General features: G+C 46.7%; 1 protein-coding gene across 1 annotated transcript; it reads left to right on the plus strand.

The window, feature by feature from the left end:
- The first annotated feature begins 6,132 nt into the window (after positions 1-6,132).
- NATD1 (N-acetyltransferase domain containing 1) lies at positions 6,133-19,515 on the plus strand. Its single transcript, XM_081337909.1, has 3 exons — positions 6,133-6,922; positions 11,797-11,915; positions 16,226-19,515. The coding sequence occupies exons 1-3, from the start codon at positions 6,826-6,828 to the stop codon at positions 16,340-16,342; spliced, it is 333 nt and encodes a 110-aa protein (XP_081194035.1). The 5' UTR covers positions 6,133-6,825; the 3' UTR covers positions 16,343-19,515.
- The last annotated feature ends 916 nt before the right edge of the window (positions 19,516-20,431 follow it).

Here is a 20,431-nt window from a genome sequence, read left to right on the forward strand (position 1 = left end):
TCGTATTTATGACGGTTGCAGTGTCCGTGTGTGTGTGTGTGTGGGAGGGTGTGTGTCAGGCGATCCGCTTTTGCGACCTTCTGACATGCAAAGTCAACGGAGGAAGCCAGATTCACTTCTTAACGGTGTGACTGACTTAACAACTGCAGTGATTCACTTAACAAATGCGCCAAGAAAGGCCATAAAATGGGACAAAGCTCCCTTAACAAATGACTCACTTAGCAACAGTAAATGTTGGGCTTAATTGTGGTCGTAAGTCGAGAACACACACACACAGAGGTACACACACACAAAATTCAGAGAAGAGCAACTAAGATGATCAAAGGCCTGGAGGCTAAAATGTAGGAAGAACGGCTGCGGGACTTGGGTTTGGCTAGTCCAGGGGTAGGCAACCTCGGCTCTTTTATGACTCATGGACTTCAACTCCCAGAATTCCTAAGCCAGCCAAGCTGGCTCAGGAATTCTGGGAGTTGAAGTCCATGAGTCATAAAAGAGCCGAGGTTGCCTACCCCTGGGCTAGTCTAAAGAAAAGAAGAAATAGGGGTGACATGATAGCAGTCTTCCAATATCTGAGGGGCTGCCACAGGGCAGAGGGGGCCAAAGCACCAGCGGGAAGGACGAGAAACATTGGTTGGAAACTGATCAAAGAGAGAAGCAACCTGGAATTAAGGAGAAACTTCCTGACAGTGAGGACAATTAACCAGTGGAACAGCTTTGCCTCCAGAAATCATGGGTGCTCCATCACTGGAGATTTTTAAGAAGAGACTGGACAGTTGCTTGTCTGAGATGGTATAGGACAGGTTCTCCTGCCTGAGCAGGGGGCTGGACTAGAAGACCTCCATGGTCCCTTCCAGCTCTATTCTGTTCTGTTCTATTCTATTCTATTCTATTCTATTCTATTCTATTCTATTCTATTCTATTCTATTCTATTCTATTCTATTCTATTCTATTCTATTCTATTCTATTCTATTCTACTCTACTCTACTCTACTCTACTCCACACACACACATGTACACACACAGAGAGAGAGAGACATACACACACAAATATACCTATACTTCTACATATAAAATAAATCAACACCACAAAGCAAGCAGGAAAGTCCATAAAAGCTGACAGTGACTTCGCCATCACAGCATAAACGTGACGTCAATGGTCCCAATCTCTCCCCCCGCACACACACAATATTTTCTCCCCTCGACCTCTCGTTATCAAAATGCAAACAGGAAACAGGCGGATCTTGCAAGCAAAGTCTTCCCGCTCGCAGAATCGGCAAGCTGAATTTGCCTGAAGTCGTTGCACAGTCATGGCAAAACCTGGACATCCAGCAGCAAAAATTATGCAAATGTCAGACCAAATGACGACGCAGACATGAAGGAAACCTCAGATTTCTAGCTAAGATAAATTTCAGGGAAGGTCCTGAATCGTGCAGAACCCACTTTGGCTGACTGCAGAGCCGGTGTGCAAAATGAAGAAAACAACAACAACAACAAAAACAATGATAATAAGTTGGAAGGGACCTTGGAGGTCATCTAGTCCAACCCCCTGCTCAGGCAGGGAGACCCCATACCATTTCAGACAAACGGCTGTCCAGTCTCTTCTTAAAAACTTCCAGTGTTGGAGCATTCACACCTTCTGGAGGCAGGTTGTTCTACTGGTTAATTCCTCTAACTGTCAGGAAATTTCTCCAGATCCGGTTTTCATGCTTCGATTGAAATCATCCTGTTTGCAAACCAAGGATGTGCTGACTGGGGTTTTATGTTATTCTATTTTCTTTCTTTCTTTATTCAATTGACACACCACCCATCTCATTATCTGAGCAGACTCTGTTAGTGCTTGAAGTCCTCGAAAAGTTTTCACCGAGTTGTCCTTCTTAATATGACAATAAGGAGATGCTCTCAAATCCGTGGCGGAGAAATCCTCCTAAGAATAAATAATTTTAATGAACAGGATCCAATTAAAAGGAGCTAATGTCTTGGCCAGGCTTGGCTGCGCAAATCCCCTTTTTGTACTTCTCTGCACTCTTTCTAGAGTCTCGGCACCTTTTTTTATATCACGGTGGCCAAATGTGGACGTGATTGCCTTTGCCAACCCTGAATGAGTTGCGTAAACCCAACGACGATGATCTGTAAACCCCAATACGGGGTTTGCGCACGCACCCTTCCCAGCCGATGGTTGCTTAGCGATTCAACCTCTGTGAACAAACCTCAGCCTTTATCAGCTCCGCAGATGTGGCTTCCTTATCAGGATGGATTGCATGGAATGAGGAAAGGGAAGTGGGGGAGGGGAAGGAGGAAATAAATAAATAAATAAATCAGGAGCCGGTGTGACTCTGGGACTGGAAAGCTCAAGAGAGAGGCTGGGAGGATGGTGGATTAGCTCACTGCAACAACAAGGAAGGAAGAAAAGGGGGGGGGGGGGAGAGGAAGAGCACGAGAAATTCTCCCATAATCCATTGGTGTCACCAATGATATACCTGGAGGTTAAAACATATAGGGAACAGTTGCTGGAATTGGGTATGTCTAGTTTGATGAAGAGAAGGGCGAGGGGGGGAGGGGGGAGACAGGATAGCAGTCTTCCAGTATCTCAGGGGCTGCCCCAAAGAAGAGGGAGTCAAGCTATTCTCCAAAGCGCCTGAAGGCAGGACAAGAAGCAACGGATGGAAACTAACCAAGGAGAGAAGCAACCTGGAACTAAGGAGAAATCTCCTGACAGTTAGAACAATTAATCAGTGGAACAACCTCCCTCCAGAAGTTGTGGGTGCTCCAACACTTTTAAGAAGAGATTGGACAGCCATTTGTCTAAAATGGTATAGGCTTTTCCTGCCTGAGCAGGGGGTTGGACTAGATGACCTCTGAGGTCCCTTCCAACTTTATTATATTATTATTATTATTATTATTATTATTATTATTATTATTATTATTATTATTATTATTATTATTATTATTATTATTATTATTATTATTATTCCCAGGAAGCCTGCTCAAATGGGTGAAGGGGCTGATTGGCCAAAGAAATGATGCCAGCATTCATAATGTTTAATTTTGGGGGCAGCAGTGGGGAGCGGGGAGAAATTCTCATAATTGGCCTTTGCAACAGGATGTAGTGGTGAGAGAAACTTCGCGACCTACTGCAGTTTGTAAAAAAAAAAAAACCTCCCTTGGCTGAAACGGCTCGGAGGGAATCCCCGTCTTCTCTGAAAAGCCCAGGGAGATTTAATCACTGCCGCTTCACAGTTGCGTTGACCCCCCCCCCCAACCTTGATGGGAAGACGGCTTGAGGGCTGGCTGAGTGTCGCAAGTCGCAGTAATGGGGCTCAGCTCGTGTGGGGCTGCTTGATTCAATCAGGATGGATTTGGGGGCTGATAATGGAGGGTGATTCCGGCCAACTGGGCTGGTTTGGTTAAGAAACTGGGCGGGCTGGGGAGTTCTAAGCGTCCCCCCCACACACACACACCTTCAAGCTTGCCAAGGTTGAGAACCACTGATGTAGAGCAACATATGGACTCAGCCAGGTGCAACTTGCTCAAGAAAGCATGATTTTAGCGATGGGTAGACTTAAAGAGTCAGCATGCAAGCCTATTTCTCTCTCTCTCTCTCTCTCTCCCTCTCATCTTCGGAGAAGGGCGGGATATAAATGGAATTAAAATAAATAAATAAATAAATTTATATCATCTATAATGTCATTTATCTATACATCTATCTATCCATCATCTATCTAAATTATCTATCTAGGTATCATTTATCTATATCACCTATCATCTACCTACCTCACTATCTAGCTAGCTATCATATATCATCTATCATCTCATTTATCTCTTTATCTATCATCTATATCATCTACGTAGCTATCATTTATCTATATCACCTATCACCTATCACCTGTTTGTTTGTCTGTCTGTCAGTCTGTCTGTCTATCTATCTATCTATCTATCTATCTATCTATCTATCTATCTATCATCTATCTATCTATCATCTAAATTCTGGAGCTGCCCACCTCTTTCACAAAGGGGGCATTTGGCTGTCCACACCACTGGAAATTCCTCTTGATGCCCCCCCTCCCGAGATTTCTGCTATTGGTCCTTCTATGTAGACCATTCTTGGCTTTTTCCAACAGGTAGAACAGCTGAAGAACTGAGAAGCTCCTTATTCAATGCAGATCACAAGGTGGAGGCCCATCCTCAGGTATAGGACTAGGGGCCTTTATGCCTTTACCTGCTAGCTTTTCCAGCCTACTTAAGATGGAATTGGGATCTTTACTGCAAAGACAAAAAAAAAGTCAGTATTCCTCTTTAAAAAATAAAATAAAATCTAAAGCTTTGAGCAAATAGATGAGAAATTTTAACTAGCCAAATTGAGTTTATAATTCTGCAATTTTTCTGATAGGCTCATTCTGCCCCCTAGTGACCATTGAATAGATTACAGAATCCACCCAGTGAATTTGATCAGATAGTAAGCAGCACATCATGTTCCTTACGGGAAGTATTTTGTTTTTATGACTTTTATTAATTTTTAATCACAGCAAAGACACCTGAGGTAGGGCATTTCTTGTTCCCGTTTCTACTTTTAGTTAACAGCTCCACGTCCCATCGTTGAGGTAGCATTCCAGGTAGCATCCCAAAAGGCTGAATCCATCTATCGGGATCGTTCTGGCAAGATTCCGGAGGCGGAAACCTCCAAAGTCAACTGGCTGGATTTCCCACACCTGCTCCCAGCCTTCTGGGGGAGGCTCCACACAAGATTGTGGATTTATTTTACTAGGAAGAAATCAAGAGCGACCTTCCGAAGAATGGACGCTTTCCTTTCCAGGCCTGCAGATGGGGAGGGCGGGGGGGCAGGCCCCCCCCCGAAGAATCAATGAATGGCGTAAATAAACAGCAAGAAAAATACTAAGGGATTTCTCTCTCTTCCCACCCACTTCCATTTCTGGCATTCTTCCTGATGAATTTCCTAAAGAATGTACAGAACACGTTGTGGGAGAGAATCATGCTAATTTCTCCTTGGGATGGGCGATGGAAAAAGGATTGTTCCTTTACGTTGCAGAGTTCCCCACTGGAGATCCAGAAGCGCGCACGCGCGCACACACACACACACACACACACACACAGAGAGAGAGAGAGAATATAAATGAAGTCTTGAGTAGCAGTTAGCAGTCTTCCAATATTTGAGGGGTTGACACAAAGGAAAGGGGTCAGCCTATTCTCCAAAGCACCCAAAGGCAGGACAAGAAGCAACGGATGGAAACTAACCAAGGAGAGAAGCAACCTGGAACTAAGGAGAAACTTCCTTTTATAATAATAAAAAAACCCACAAAGTACGCAGCCACCTATTTCACCTTATGACTTTGGGAGGAACATGCCCAGGAAAATCAAGACCATTTAAATAAAACCTCCCTCCCTCCCTCCCCCTCGCGCTCCCCCTTCTTCACCTAGAACCAGGGGTAGGCAACCTCGGCTCTTTGATGACTCACGGACTTCAACTCCCAGAATTCCTGAGTCAGCATTCAACTGCCCAATGGGGTGCTATCAATTCAAAGTATTGCCATTCGGACTGCAAGGGCCCCCCCCCCGCAGTCTTTATGCAATTAATTAATGACGTGCTGAGAGAGCACCTATATAAGGGGGTCCTGGTTTACCTCGATGACATCCTTATCTTCACAGAAACCAAAGGGGAACATATCAAACTAGTCAGAGCAGTCCTGAAGAAGTTGCGAGCTGCCCACTTATATGCTAAATTATCGAAGTGTGAATTCCATCAGGAAAAAATCAACTACCTGGGATATCGCATATCTCCAGAGGGCATCGAAATGGACCCCCAATATTTAGTGCAAGGGTCTTCAAACTCGGCCCTTTTATGACTCATGGACTTCAACTCCCAGAATTCCTCAGCCAGTGCGCCTGACTGAGGAATTCTGGGCGTTGAAGTCCATGAGTCATAAAAGGGCCGAGTTTGAAGACCCATGATTTAGTGGCTTGGAAATACCTCCCCTCCTCAGAAAATGAATGGGTCAGCAAACACCAACGTTAAAGCACCGAAGCTGCTTAAGAGATGTCATACAGAATATCCGAACAAACCGAGTTAACATTTACATATGTTTTTTTTTCTTCTCTTTTCTTTTCTTCCCCTACAGATGGACCCATCTTTTTTCCAAGGAGAGCGGACTGTCAGAATCCATTTCTATCATCTTCATAAATGGAATGGTTATGCTCTGACTCAGGAATTCTGGGAGTTGAAGTCCGCGAGTCCGAGCCCGAGGCGAAAAGCCGCCCGGAGGGGGCGTGGGGGGGTGGTGGGGGAAAAAAAAGCAAAAAAAAAAGAAAAAAAAGCGAGCGCGGCTCCTTTAAGAGTCGAACGGAATGTATCCAAACAAAAGCGCCGGGCCGCCCATTGGCCGCCCGCCGGCCACGTGACCTCACAGCTGATTTCCTGCGCTTTTTAGCCCTGGCTTCTGAGCCCTGGCTTCGGCTCCGCGGACGGAGTGGGTGGTGGGTGGTTTTTTTTTTTCTTTCTTACCCCCCCCCCACACTCTTGCCTCTCTCCCGCCCCCCCCTCCCACGCAGCCTTTCCCCATTGCGAAGTTTCCTGGCCGGAGAATGCAAGGATTGCCTCCCCCCGGGACCCCCCCCCCCGTAGGATTTATTGATCAGCCTTAGCATTGGGGGGGGAATCCCCATCCCACGCTCTCTCTCTCTCTCTCTCTCTCACACACACACACACACACACACCGCCCCCCCCCCCCCGCCTCCCGGCCCTTCCCCACCACGCGCGGACAAAGGCGCAGGAGCGGCCCAGGCAGGCAGGCAGGCAAGCAGGCAGGGCCCGTCCATGGCGCAGGCGGCCCCGCTCAACCTGCTGGAGCCCGGCTTCCCCATCCAGGTGGAGCACGATCGCAAGCGGAGGCAGTTCACCGTCCGCCTGAACGGTAAGCAGAGCGCGGCCCGGGGAGGGGAGGGGAGGGGAGGGGGGGGAAAGGGAAGCCAAGGTTGGAGGACCCCGCTTCTTTCTTTCTTTCTTTCTTTCTTTCTTTCTTTCTTTCTTTCTTTCTTTCTTTCTTTCTTTCTTTCTTTCTTTCTTTCTTTCTTTCTTTCTTTCTTTCTTTCTTTCTTTCTTTCTTTCTTTCTTCCTGTCTACCTGTCTACCTATGTCTTGTTTGTCTATCTATCTATCTAATCTATCTATCATCTATCTATCTATCTATCTATCTATCTATCTATCTATCTATCTATCTATCTATCTATCTATCTATCTATCTATCATCTATCTAGTCTATCTATGTCTTGTTTGTCTGTCTATCTATCTATCTATCTATCTATCTATCTATCTATCTATCTATCTATCTATCTATCTATCTATCTATCTTGTCTGTATCTATCTATCTGGTCTATGTCTTGTTTGTCTGTCTGTCTATATCTATCTATCTATCTATCATCTATCTATCTATCTATCTATCTATCTATCTATCTATCTATCTATCTATCTATCTATCTATCTATCTATCTATCTATCTATCTATCTATCTATCTATCTATCTATCTATCTATCTATCTATCTATCTATCTATCTATCTATCTATCTATCTATCTATTCATTCCCCCTCCCTCCCATGCCCAGGCTCCCTGCCTTTCTGGGTCTGCAGGCGGCGGCGGCGAGGAGGGGGGCGCATCTTTTGTTCGCCACTTGGCAGAGGAAAGCCTCCGCTGACCTGGCAGCGGTCGTCGGAACGCGGCAAAGCAGCTTCGATCGCGTTCCAGCCGGGAATTGCATGCCCTGCCGGCTTGGAGGGGGGTGGGAAAGGGGGGCTGGATTAAGCCAAGCGGGGGTGGGGTGGGGGGGCTGCCCAGCCGAGCAAGGGTGGCCGCTTAGCTCCCCAATTTCCCCCGCCCCACGAAAACCCGGAGTTTCCGCGGAAAAGGGACGCGGAGGGGTAGGGGAGGGGGTCGCAACAAGGAAGAAGGATAGGAAGCTTTGATTCGGGCGGCCGTCGCTTTGCAACCGGGCGCCCCCGGGCTCGCCCTCCTCTGGCGCTGCTCGCTCGCTTAGGAAAAGAGCCTGGCTTCTCCTCCTCCTCCTCCTCCTCCTCCCCTGCGGTTGCTATTTTTAAACCCCGGGTGGAAATGGATCTGGAAAACTCCTCTCCAGCGGCCTGGGACGCTTAGCCTGGGACACTCCGCTTTGAGACCTCCTGAATTTCTGGGGTGGGTGAGGCGTTGTTTCTACTCCGGGGTAACCGCTGAACTTGAGTCTCCTCCGGGTTTGAGGGCTCAAGAGAAGGCGCCCACTGGCTCGAGTGGGTTCCACTGGTTTGGGCTGAGTTTGGCAGGTTTGGGAAGCCGGCATTGCTGGCTTGGTGCAAGGTCTGCTAGCCTCCTCTTCCGCTAGCATTGGAAACTTTTAAGTTGGGGTGGGTGGGTGGGGGACTTCAACTCCCAGAATCCCCCAGGCCTAGCACTGGAGAGAAAGCAACCCAATCGATTTCTATAATTCAGGCAGATAGCAGCTGGCTGAGGGATTCTGGGAGCTGAAGTCCACCCCTTCTTAAAGTCGAAATTTGAAAACGGGGCTTTAGCAAAATGCATCAACCTAGTCCAGGGGTAGGCAACCTCGGCTCTCTTTATGAGTCATGGACTTCAACTCCCAGAATTCCTGAGCCAGCTGGCTCAGGAATTCTGGGAGTTGAAGTCCATGACTCATAAAAGAGCCGAGGTTGCCTACCCCTGACCTAGTCCTACCTAGGTTGTGTGCTTTGTGGCTTAAAGGTTTTGAATAGACCAGTCCCCTGGTCTTTATCACACTGTTGTTAAACCCTGTTATTGTGTGTTGCTTGAGCTAATGTACTTTATACGCAGGAGCGAAAGAGCGAAGTTAGTCTCTTTCAAACTCTTTTTTTTTCCCTTGCAGTTCTGCGCTTTTTTTAAAAAAAAAAGTTGTTTTGTTTGTTAAAGTTTGCGCTTGTTTTATTGACATTGCAGGCTGCGTTAAAAATGAACAAACAACTCAAACATTAACACCGCCTGTAGGAGAGAGGTGGCTGCTAAACGGCTGCAAACAGAAATACGCAGAATGGCCTTCTTTTTTTTTTTAATTCCATTTCTCTAGTCTTAGGCAGGTCTTGAACTGCTGAGAATAATCTGCCTTTTGACAAGGGGTGAAAGTAAATAGCGAATGAATCTGGGAAGAGAACAGCCAAAGGAGCCGAGTTTCCTTAAATAGCACAAGGTTAAAATAGTTTCATAGTGACGGATGGAGAAGGAAATCTGCCGGAGCTATAAATCAAATTCACTGGGTCTGTTTCTCTCCAAAGCTTTTGTTTCAGCCAAAAAGCATTTTGTAAAGGCATCTTGAATTCTCTCGGGTTGGGGAAGAGAGATGGTGAAAAGGGTACGGATAGCGTCTTTTCAGCCATATTTATAGAAAAACCACAGCATTTGGGGGGGGGGGAAAGAAACGGAAAAACAGATGCTAGCATTTCTTGGCTGGTGTTTTTTTTTTTAGCAAAGTTATCCAGACAAACTTGGGGTGTCTGTATGGCATGGTTACACGTCGTCGTGATTCAGGGAGACATGACAACAGTGTTTTAATGTTTGAGGGGCTCCTACAAAGAGGAGGGGGGGGTCAAACTCTCTCCCAAAGCACCAAAAGACAAGATGAGAAACAATGGGTGGAAACTAACCAAGGAGAGGAGCAACTAAGGAGAAATTTCCTAACCGTGAGAGCAATTGGCTAATGGGAACAGCTTGCCTTCAGAAGCTATGGGCCCTCCATCACTAGAGGCTTTCAAAAACAGGTGGGACCACCATTTATCTAAAACGGTATAGGACAGGGGTAGGCAACCTTGGCTCTTATAAAAGCTGGCTCAGGAATTCTGGGAATTGAAGTCCACGAGTCATAAAAGAGCCAAGGTTGCCTACCCCTGGTATAGGATCTCCAGTTTGAGCATGGGGTTAGACCATGATTAGATGATCTTCAAGGTCCCTTCCAACTCTCTTATTCTATGTTCTAAGTCAAGTTGTCTGTGAGGGTCTGATAGAATCAGAGGCTGAGCTTTAATCGAGCCATCTTGACCTTTGGGGGCCTGTATGGATGCTGCTGGTTTGGATACTGGTTTTCCCAGTAAAAATCTGGACCACCATGTTGTAACTCTGGAAGCGTTGCTGCTTCTAAAGCAGGTTGCACAAAGAATGATAGGATCTGAGATTTCTTTGAAAAAAAGTGAGGCAGCATGAGATAGTCCAATGTTTCTCAATCTTGGGGGTTTTTTATGCTGGGTGGCCTTCAACTCCTGGAATTCCCAGCCATGCTAGCTGGGGAATTCTGGGAATTGAAGTCCACTCAGTTGCCTTGAGAAATACTGGAACAGAAGACTGTCAAACTCATATTTCAGAACGTCACATAGACGTCCGACATCCATCCTGTGAGAATCTGTGGTGCAGCTTTCCCCCTCTTTCAAGGTGACCCACCACGCACTTAGCCATGGTTAAAGGAACCTAGTTTCTCAATTGACCCAGGGTCCTTGTTGCACATATCGCGCTGAGCCACAAAGCAACACAACAATTTGAAGTCAAGGGATACTCTGGGAATTGAACTCTGCACGTCTTACTAAGCTACTAAGCTTGAGAAACACCGATAAAGACTGTTCCACACAAGTTGTGATTTACTAAATGAACTGTGCACCAGATGGATTCAGGGTAGGTGTTGAGCCATCATTAAGCAGCCTTTGTTTTGGCTTAGCATTATTTGGGAAACTTGGAAGACTGGAGTGAACCTGGCAGAACAGTTTGCCTCAAATAAATATTCTGGCTAGGGGTGGCATATCCAAACATTACTCCGTCTTGCAAAATAGATGTTTCCCTTAATAGGAATTGTTTGCATACATGTAAAATGCTGCAATAAACCACCGGAATGCATCACCCAATGTGGCCGTGAGGACAAATCTGAAAAATTGTTCTTTGTTTTTAGAGGGAACAACTGCATGAAACTGGGGTGGGGGGAAAAAGTTGCATTTCCCTCAAGGTTCAAACGAGCTTCAGATCGTAGTTCGTTCCATTAGCCAAATCTGGCTTGACTCGGCCTCCGAACCACAATTAGATCTGTTTGCTTTCGCCTGTCGGGCAGGTGGTGTCAAACAGATGTTATCTTATTCAACAGAGCAGAGATAAACATCTGTCCTGGGTGCAGCGCATGAAACCTAGGGGCACAAAGTGTTCAACTCTAATTTGTGTTGACTGTGTTTGCCTTTTAACAAGCTGCGCTTTCCGAAGCCTCCATGACTTTTAAATTTAAGAAAGGGGGGGGGGGAACCCCTCATCGTAATATCTTCACAGCAACGGAACCATTTAGTGGTGGAATTACAGATAATCCTCGGTTTATAACAATGCGTTTACAAGTCTGAAGTCCTCAGCTTACAACAATTCATTTACAGGTTTGCCCCCTGAAAATAGTGGTTTATGACTCTTTTTCACCTTTGGTCCAGCCTGTTAAGTTTCTGAAACCTTTTTCTTTTGCGGGGGATGGGGTGAGAATAGATAGGGTGCAACTGAGCGTCGATTCCAACCTGTTTTTAATTTCTCCAGAAGGGGACATGTTGGGTAGATTTTTATAACCGAACGAAGGGCAATGTCGCTTAATGAACGGGTCGTCAGCCCACACTGTGTGAATACAGTTGGCTATGGGTGATGGAGTGGCAGTCCAAATGTGAGCTGAGGGAGGTTGCGTGCTACTAATGTTTCGTACTCCTATTTTAAAATTTCCAGGTCTGGGTGTCTTCGTGTGTGACATGGTTTGTCTTTCCACTTGCAGGCTGCCATGATAAAGCGGTCCTGTTGTATGAATACGTAGGAAAGAGGGTTGTAGATCTTCAGCACACTGAAGTCCCAGACACCTACAGGGGCAGAGGAATCGCAAAACATTTGGCCAAGGTATGGATCAGCTGGTTGCCCTTCCCAACAGGGATGCTCGGGGCCTTCAATGGCTTTTCCGCTTTCCCACTTATTCTAAGTTGTCTTGTTCCGAGTACTCTCGCAAAGATTCACCTACCATCCAGAGAATGTAAAGGTTTTGTAGGAGAATATTTTGGCCAGTTTTTAAGAGTACCAGCAGTTGTTGTTTTTTTTTCGTTTTTTTTTCTGTTTGTACTTCGGTAGATTAACTCTTCCAATATCTTGGGGTGAAGGGACGCGGTGGCTCAGTGGGTTAGGACGCTGAGCTTGTCGATCAGAAGGTCGGCAGTTTGGCGGGTCGAATCCCGAGTGCCGCGTAGCAGAGTGAGCGCCTGTTACTCGTCCCAGCTTCTGCTAACCTAGCAGTTCGAAAGCACGTCAAAATGCAAGTAGAAAAATAGGGACCACTCCGGTGGGAAGGTAACAGTGTTCCGTGCGCCTTTGGCGTCTAGTCATGGCCACATGACCACGGAGACGTCCTCGGACAAGCGCTGGCTCTTGGGCTTTGAAATGGAGATGAGCACCGGCCCCTAGAGTCGGAAACGACTAGCACGCATGTGTGGGGGAACCTTTACCTTTACCTTTATATCTTGGGGAGGGGGGGAAATACATTTCATTGCATGTATTTTTGACACTTTTCTTGTTAGATCCAGAGTATTAATTGCTATAAAAGTACACTGGCAGTCAGGAAAGAGATTAAACTTGGCATCTGTTAAACATGTTCCCTTCCAAAGACATTTCCAAAATGGAAGGTTTTCCTCCTCCATTAAAAAAAAATCCACTTTATTGTCACCAGCTGAAGGAAAATTCGCCCAGTAAATATTTATGACCCATGGTTCACATTAACGCTGTCTCAGCCAAGCTTTCTGGCTGTCTAAAAACTGCAGATAGAAAAGAATGTTCTCTTGGTGTATTGAAACCACCACGATGCAAATCTGATTTTCTAGCTATAACCGTCTTTCTTAATTGTTTTTAAAAAATCGTAAATTCCACTGAAATGTTCAGCCTTTGGCCAGGCATCTTGGCTTCTCCAGGCCGGTGAGAGAGAGAGAGAGACTAGAAGTAAAGGTCCCGCACACATTTGGAGCAGGGAGGGCTGAATTTGTGGTGAAACCCCTCCTCCTTCCAAAAAAGAGAGAGAGAGAGAGAGGGGGGGGGGAATATCGCTGTTTAATTTCCATGCACCAGTTGTCGGAGAGGAGAGCGTTTCAGCCAGTCCCATCAAAATCTCCTCGTTGGGCTTTTGCTGCTGATTTCTTTTATTATCCTCTGGCCTTTGTTCATTAAATTAGCTAATGAGCATGGAGAAACCGGTGCAGAGCTGATTATAGCTGGGGACTCAAAAGGGACGGATTGAACTTGCTTTGCAACCTGCAATTTATGGATAAGCAGCTTTGGCTTGCAAATTCTGATCTTTAAGAGAGGCCCGTTATGTTTTTTTGCTAGGATCCTGCGGCCTCTCTGCGTATCATTTTTCTTTCTCTCCTCCAGTCTGCTCTGTTCTTCATTCCTTCCCCTTCGTGTGGCTTCCTTTGTCTACATAAAAAGCAGGGTTTCTAATGCCAAGAGGGAAACCTGGCTTGTAGGTTTCAGTTCTTTGGGTATGGCGGGTCGAATCCCGAGTGCCGCGTAGCAGAGTGAGCGCCTGTTACTCGTCCCAGCTTCTGCCAACCTCGTAGTTCGAAAGCACGTAAAAAAATGCAAGTAGAAAAATAAGGACCGCTCCGGTGGGAAGGTAACAGCGTTCCGTGCACCTTTGGCGTCTAGTCATGCCTGCCACATGACCACGGAGACGTCCTCGGACAAGCGCTGGCTCTTTGGCTTTGAAACGGAGATGAGCACCAGTCCCTAGAGTCGGAAACGACTAGCCCGCTTGGGCGGGGGAACCTTTATAGGGTCTCCTGCTTGAGCGGGGGGCTGGACTAGAAGACCTCCAAGGTCCCTTGCAGCTCTATTCTGATTCCCCCAGCTGAAAAAGAAACCAATTTTGGGGAGCAAAGGAAGGAAGGAAGGAAAAAAAATAAACGCACTTTTAGATCCCCTCCTGCTTGATGCTGCGGCTAGATTTTAGAGAGCTGAACCAGGGACTCCATTTCTTGTCTTGGTTGTTTTGTTTAAGGAGTCCTAAGCCGTTGTCTCCAACCTCCCACGTTCTTTTGTTAAATATGTACATGAAAACCACCGAGGGCGTTGGGTTTGGCACGCTCCCTTTGTGGTTGATCCCAGCCGTCCCACCTCCAACCCAACAGGAGATGTGAATCGAACACGTTAGAGATGGGTGAGGTGGGGATCTCAGCAGGATGGTGGGGCTCCAGGCAGTCCTCAACTTATGAACCCCAGTTGAGCCCAACGTTTCTGTTGTTAAGTGAAACGGGTCGCTGAGTTTTGCCCCGTTTTACGACCTTTCTCACCACCGCTGTTAAGAGAATCGCTGCGGTGCTTAAGTTAGCCACACGGTTGTTAAGAGAATCTGGCTTCCCCCACTGACTTTGCTTGTCAGAAGGTCGCAAAAGGGGATCACGTGACCCCGGGGGGACGTGGCAACCGTCATAAAAACGAGGCAGTTGCCGAGCCTCTGAATTTTGATCTCGTGACCCCCGGGGATGCTGCAACGGTCGTGTGGGGAAAAAAAGGGTTCAAAGTCCTGTTTCCCAGGGCTGATGTAACTTTGAACGGTCAGTAAATGAGCGGTTATAAGTCGAGAACTGCCTACCTGGCTCCATCTTGGATTCTAGATAGGTGGCACTGGAACTAGAAGAGGAAGCCCGTCATCCGAGGTCCTTCTGAACTTGGAGCTCCTGCAAGAGATGGAAACCGTGACCTGGGATGACTTTTGCTTGGGTTTGGCTAACGCTGCTTGTGGCCCAGGAGAAGATTGGGCAACGACCAGCCTCACCTTTTTTCCCAACGTGGGTGGATTATTTATGACGACTCATAAGCTGGAGTCCACGCCTACACTTCCTGACTCGCAGGAGCCAAAACTGCTGGAAAATATTGGGCTTCTGGGTCTAAAGTTCTACTTCGTATCCATGATGGTTCTGGTCCTTGATACCTACCTTTAGCATCTCCATGTTCAGTTGTGCTGATGCCTCTCCTCCATTTAATAATAATAATAATAATAATAATAATAATAATAATAATAATAATAATAATAATAATAATAATAATAATAATAATAATAATAATAAGTTGGAAGGGACCTTGGAGGTCATCTAGTCCAACCCCCTGCTCAGGCAGGAAACCCTATACCATTTCAGACAAATGGCTGTCCAGTCTCTTCTTAAAAATTCCAGTATTGGAGCATTCACCACCTCTGGAGGCAGGTAGTTCCACTGGTTAATTGTTCTAACTGTCAGGAAGTTCCAGGTTGCTTCTCTCCTTGACGAGTTTCCATCCGTTGTTTCTTGTCCTGCTTTCAGGTCCTTTGGAGAATAGCTTGACTCCCTCTTCTTTGGGGCATCACAAGACTGTCACCTTCCCAGTCAGCTTCCAACAGGCAGATTAAACAGAATAACAGAATTGAAAGGGGCCTTGGAGGTCCTCTAGTCCAACCCCCCCGTTCAAGCATTTTTTAGATAAATGGTTGTCCGGTCTCTTCTTACATGAAGGAGATATGAAGAACGGTCGCAGGAACCGGGGATGTCTACTCTAGTGAAACGAAAGACTAGGGGGTGACACGATAGCAGTGTTCCAACATTTGAGGGGCTGCCACAAAGAAAGGGGTGGTGGTCAGCCTATTTTCCAAAGCCCCTGAAGGCAGGACAAGAAACAACGGGTGGAAACTAATCAAGGAGAGAAGCGACCTAGAATTAAAGAGAAACTTCCTGAAAGTGAGAACAATTAACCAGTGGAACGGCTTGCCACCAGAAGTTGTGGGGATGCCAACACTGGAGGTTTTTAAGAAAAAAAAATGGACAGCCATTTGTCTGGTAGTCTCTAGCACCTCCTGCTTGAGACTAGAGACCTCCAAGGTCCCTTGTGACTCCGTTATCCTGTTATTCTTAAAACTCTCCGGCGTTGGAGCACCCACAACCTCTGGAGGGTAAGTTGTTTCACTGAGTCAATGGAGGACACCCAATTCATTTAATGACTATGCGATTGACTTAAGAGCTGCAGTGATTTGCTTAACTTCCGTGCCAAAAGAAGACGTAAAATCGGGCAGGCCTGATTTAAGCACCACCTTGCTTTGCAACAATCTAATCCCGATTGTGGTTGCAAATTGCAAACTACCTGCGTGTCAGAAGCTAACTCTGTGTGTGTGTGTGTGTGTGTGTCTTCTTTGTTTTCAGGCCGCCTTGGATTTTGTGGTGGAGGAAGATTTGAAAGCCCACCTGACATGTTGGTATATCCAGAAATACGTCAAGGAGAACCCGTTGCCTCAATATCTGGAACGTTTACAGTCTTAATCCCGGAGAGCGGGACAACCTGGTTTGAAGATGGCAGCCAGGCCGGCTAGCTAGGGACTTCCCTTGGCCTCCAAGCTGTCATGGGGGACTCCTCGCCTGCCTCTGTCCATGCTCAGCGGGGTCCTACGTTTGAAAAAAAGACCGGATGGTGTGATTTCTCAACCATGCTTCCCAGCCGCTCTCCAAACATTTCGGCTGACTTGAGGATTTTACGGTCCGCATTGATTCGCCTTCTGTTCTGCTGGAAACCCTCAGGGGCAACAGAATCCAACCTCCTGCCAGTTGGGTGAACTTGTGGGGCAGGAGAAGGCATGGGGTGTGTGTGGGGGGGGGGTTGGTCAGGTTTGCAATGAGGGTTGAGCTAAAGGAAGTCACGCCAAGCTGTCTGGATCTCCCAGGGCATCTTTGAAAACGAGATTTGTTGGGTGGCCAGGGCCAGGCTAAAGCTGGAGCTGAAAACAAGAGGTTTAATAAAGGTTGGGCTCCTGTTGTGAGCTCTCAGCACCCTGGGGCACTTGCCGAAGCACGGACTGCAATGAAGGAAGGACTTTTTACCTGGGGCACCTGCTTAGCTGAGCTCGCCAAGGTGTCGGGGTTGTTTCTTTTGGGTGTGTGTGTGTGTGATGGTGTGCGTGAAGGAGAGGCTTAGATGGATTCTAGGGACATTTTGAGGAATGGGCTGGCCTGGCTATTTATCATATTTTGGTGGGACCTCCCCGCCTTCTCAATCTCCCCTCCTCGGGTGGTGGTGGTGGGGAATGTTTCCTGTTATATGGAAGAAGAAGACGAAGAGCGAGAGGCTACGAAGGATGGAGACAAGGAAGGGAAGAGTGTTGGGTATCTCCTGGACAAACGGTGGGCATCTCCGGACTAAAATAGAGTCTTTTTCTACTCGAGCCACTGTTTTGGTGGGGGGGGGGAACAGATCCATAATGCAGACAGCATAAACAAGGTGGAATCATACAAATTTAATAGCCAGGGATTTCTGCAACGGCTGCAACAGGACATGCCGTTAGAAGGTCTTCTTTTAAGATGAATTGGCTAAAAGTGGTTCAAGAAAAGAGACTGGAGCGAAATGGGTCTACTCTGCGGTGTGTGTGGGGGGGAAATGTTAGCTTTCTCCCTGTGATTGAGCTCCCCACACTTCTTCAGTCCTTTACTTCTGGTGAAGATGGCTGGGGATACTGGGAAGAATGGGTTGGGGGGGGGAAATAGAGAGGGCCCCTGATAGGATAGTTTAAACCAGGGGTGCCCAACCTCGGCAACGTTTTAAGACCGGTGGAATTCAGGGAGTCGAAGTCCACAAGTCTTCAGGCCACTTTAAGGCTTCCCAGAATTCCACAGGTCTTAAAAAGTTGCCGAGGCCCCTGTTTAAACAGAACCATATCCGTGGATGAGACCACTGTCCAAGTTACCTCTTTAGATTGCAGTTACTTGCAAGCTAATGCAACAAGGTTTTGCAGGGAGCTGTCATTTACCTTCTGTTTCCTGCTCTCTTCCTACCCTCCCCTTCCTGTCCTGAATGGGGGTTATTTAGTCCTATTGTCCCTAGCCGGGCACCCTCCAGATGTCTAGCACTACAGTTTCCATCACCCTGGGCCAGTACGGAGGGCACTCATACGAGGGAAACGTGTTTTAATAGGAGGACGGCACCTGGAAGGACTTGGCTGCGTTAATTTTGCTGCAGACCTGGAATTTGGATTCCTTTTTGGGGGGGAGGGGTCCAAGTGTCTCTATTCCTTTTTTTTTTTTTGGTCCGCTCAGTTTCTTAGATCTGTCTTTGGGAATTTCAGCAGAAATAAATGGAGAAAATGAGATAAGGTAATAATTACCGAAAGGGCGATATTTTGAGGGCAGCCAATTGTATTGTGTGGGTTTGATTCATGGATGGTTCTAAAGCAAGGTTTCTCCGACTTGGCAACTTTTAAGATGGGTGGACTTCAACTCCCAGAATTCCTGGCTGGGGAATTCTGGGAGTTGAAGTCCACTGGTCTTAAATTTGCCAAGTCTGAGAAACCGGCCTAAAAAGATGCCAGTGAGAGTCCAACGGATGTTTTGTGGAGGTACCGGCACTCTTAGGCATTCACACACCTTATCTGATGGACTTCTGCCTTCCCAGCAAGCGACTTATGTTAAAACTGCTTGTTGTACAATTAGAAAACTTACGCTTTTCATCCTTACTGCTCAATAACTGCCACGGCAGCCCATTGTCTTCAGTCGTGTCTCTGAAGATGTTCCCCCCTTATCTAAAAAAAAGTACTGGATGCTGAGGAGGAGGAGGAGGAGGAGAAGAGAGATGACTTATCCTAAATACGGATGGGAATACTTTTCTCGGCTGAAGAGGTGGCTTGCAAAGGTCAGAGTGAATCCTTCCAGCCTTAAAATAAGTGCAGTATTTCAGAAATGCTCCAGTTTCCTTCCGTGGTGCCCCAGTGAAACTTTGGTGAACCTACTGAGATATTGTTAGTAACACTGGTGCTTTTTTGAAAAAACAGCAAGTTCTTTGGGCTGCCACCACCAGCACACTCTTTACTTTTCTGCAGTTTTTAACTTTTGCATTGCAGAGAGACAAGTGTCTCCGGGGTCAGCAAGGGGAGGGCAGGGGCCGGGCAGGGGCCATCAGATCCTTGTCCTTGAAGGAGTCACAAAGCCCAGAGGCCCCATTTTTTCCTCTATTGGAAGTATCTGGGTTGTAAGTGTCTGGGTGCAGCCGTCCAGCTGTGGTTGAGCTGGCTAGATAGAGATTCTTAGAAGTCCCAACTTCTCTTGGAAGAGGCCAAATTGGGGGAGACGAAACTTGAGCAGATATCTGAGAACGAAAAATATTCCTGGGATCTGCCGGAGGAAGAACAGAGCATGGATAAATCGCCTCTGTATTGTTAGATTGAGGATCGGAAGTCCGTTAGGTGGGCACACAGCGCTTCAAGAACTATAGGATGGGCACAACTTCATGAACCACCTAGAGCTTCAAAAGCCACCAGCTTAGAAGTTTCGGAATGGGGGGAGGGGGGGGGCTGACTGTGTTTTCCACCAAGGTGGGATTATTTTTACCCTTATTCTATGTGCCTTTCTAACTCAGGACTTCGTACAATGACATTTCCGGTTGGCGTGTACATGTGTGTTTTTAACATTTTCCTTCTCGGGTTGTGTTACGAATAAAAATCTGATCCTGTTGCATGAAGTACAGTTTTGAAATGTGTGGCTAAGCTGTTTGGTCACTAAAGGTCACTGATTTTGGTGGGATTGGAAGCTGCAGAGACTCATTTACTCACGCCAAAAGACTGAAGCTCTCTCTCTCATTTATCTACCATCTATCATGTGTCCATCGATCCTTCATCTCTCTGTTGTCTGTCTATCTAACATCTACCAATTATCTATCTATCTAGACACAGCAACTTTTCAAGCTGAGGTTTCCAGCGGCAGCAGAAAAGGCTGATTCTTGGGACAGATTCACAGGCAGCGCGAAGCCATAATGTGTCGAATCAAGATGATTAAAGGGGCTCCCAAAGTCCGTTTGCAGAAAACGCCCTTACAACGGCAGTTTGCAAACCATTAAGGGCCGAGTTCAGTTAGCACAGTATTTTTTTTCCAAACTTAGCTCAAGCTAATGCTGGGCTGGAGAATTCTGGGAGTTGGAAGTCCACACTTCTTAAAGGGACCAGATTTACGCGCTAGGTTTATTTTATTTATTTTATTTTAATTCCATTTATATCCCGCCCTTCTCCGAAGACTCAGGGCGGCTTACAAGCTTAGCAGTAGCCTTCATTCTATGGATATGCCTGCTTATTAGGGCTTTCACACACACCCCAAGCGGCATTATTACAAAGTCAGCTTAATTGCCCCCAACAATCTGGGTCCCCACAATCTGGGTTGGGTGCTCTCCCCTGTTTTTTTTTCTTTTTCTGGCTTAGTCTGACCTTGGGTGCTGGGTCGTTTTTAACAAACCATGGTTTATCGGGATGTTGGTTTGATGGTCGCCCAACCAATCCCCCACCCCCAAAAAATCCCTTAATTAGGAACTTTGCAGCGGTAAGCGCTGCTTGCAGTGGGACGAAGGCACGTGGGCTGCCGAGCGGCAAGCAAATGGTC

This window comes from Vipera berus (genome assembly GCF_964194415.1).
Source record: "Vipera berus genome assembly, chromosome: 13".
Classification (NCBI taxonomy): Eukaryota; Metazoa; Chordata; class Lepidosauria; order Squamata; family Viperidae; genus Vipera; species Vipera berus.

Excerpts from the sequence above, each read along its gene's own strand:
- NATD1 (XM_081337909.1), top strand. The coding sequence starts at position 6,826 with ATGGCGCAGGCGGCCCCGCTCAACCTGCTGGAGCCCGGCTTCCCCATC. Across the intron at positions 6,923-11,796 it reads GTTCACCGTCCGCCTGAACG|GCTGCCATGATAAAGCGGTC; the intron begins GTAAGCAGAGCG and ends TTCCACTTGCAG. Across the intron at positions 11,916-16,225 it reads TCGCAAAACATTTGGCCAAG|GCCGCCTTGGATTTTGTGGT; the intron begins GTATGGATCAGC and ends CTTTGTTTTCAG.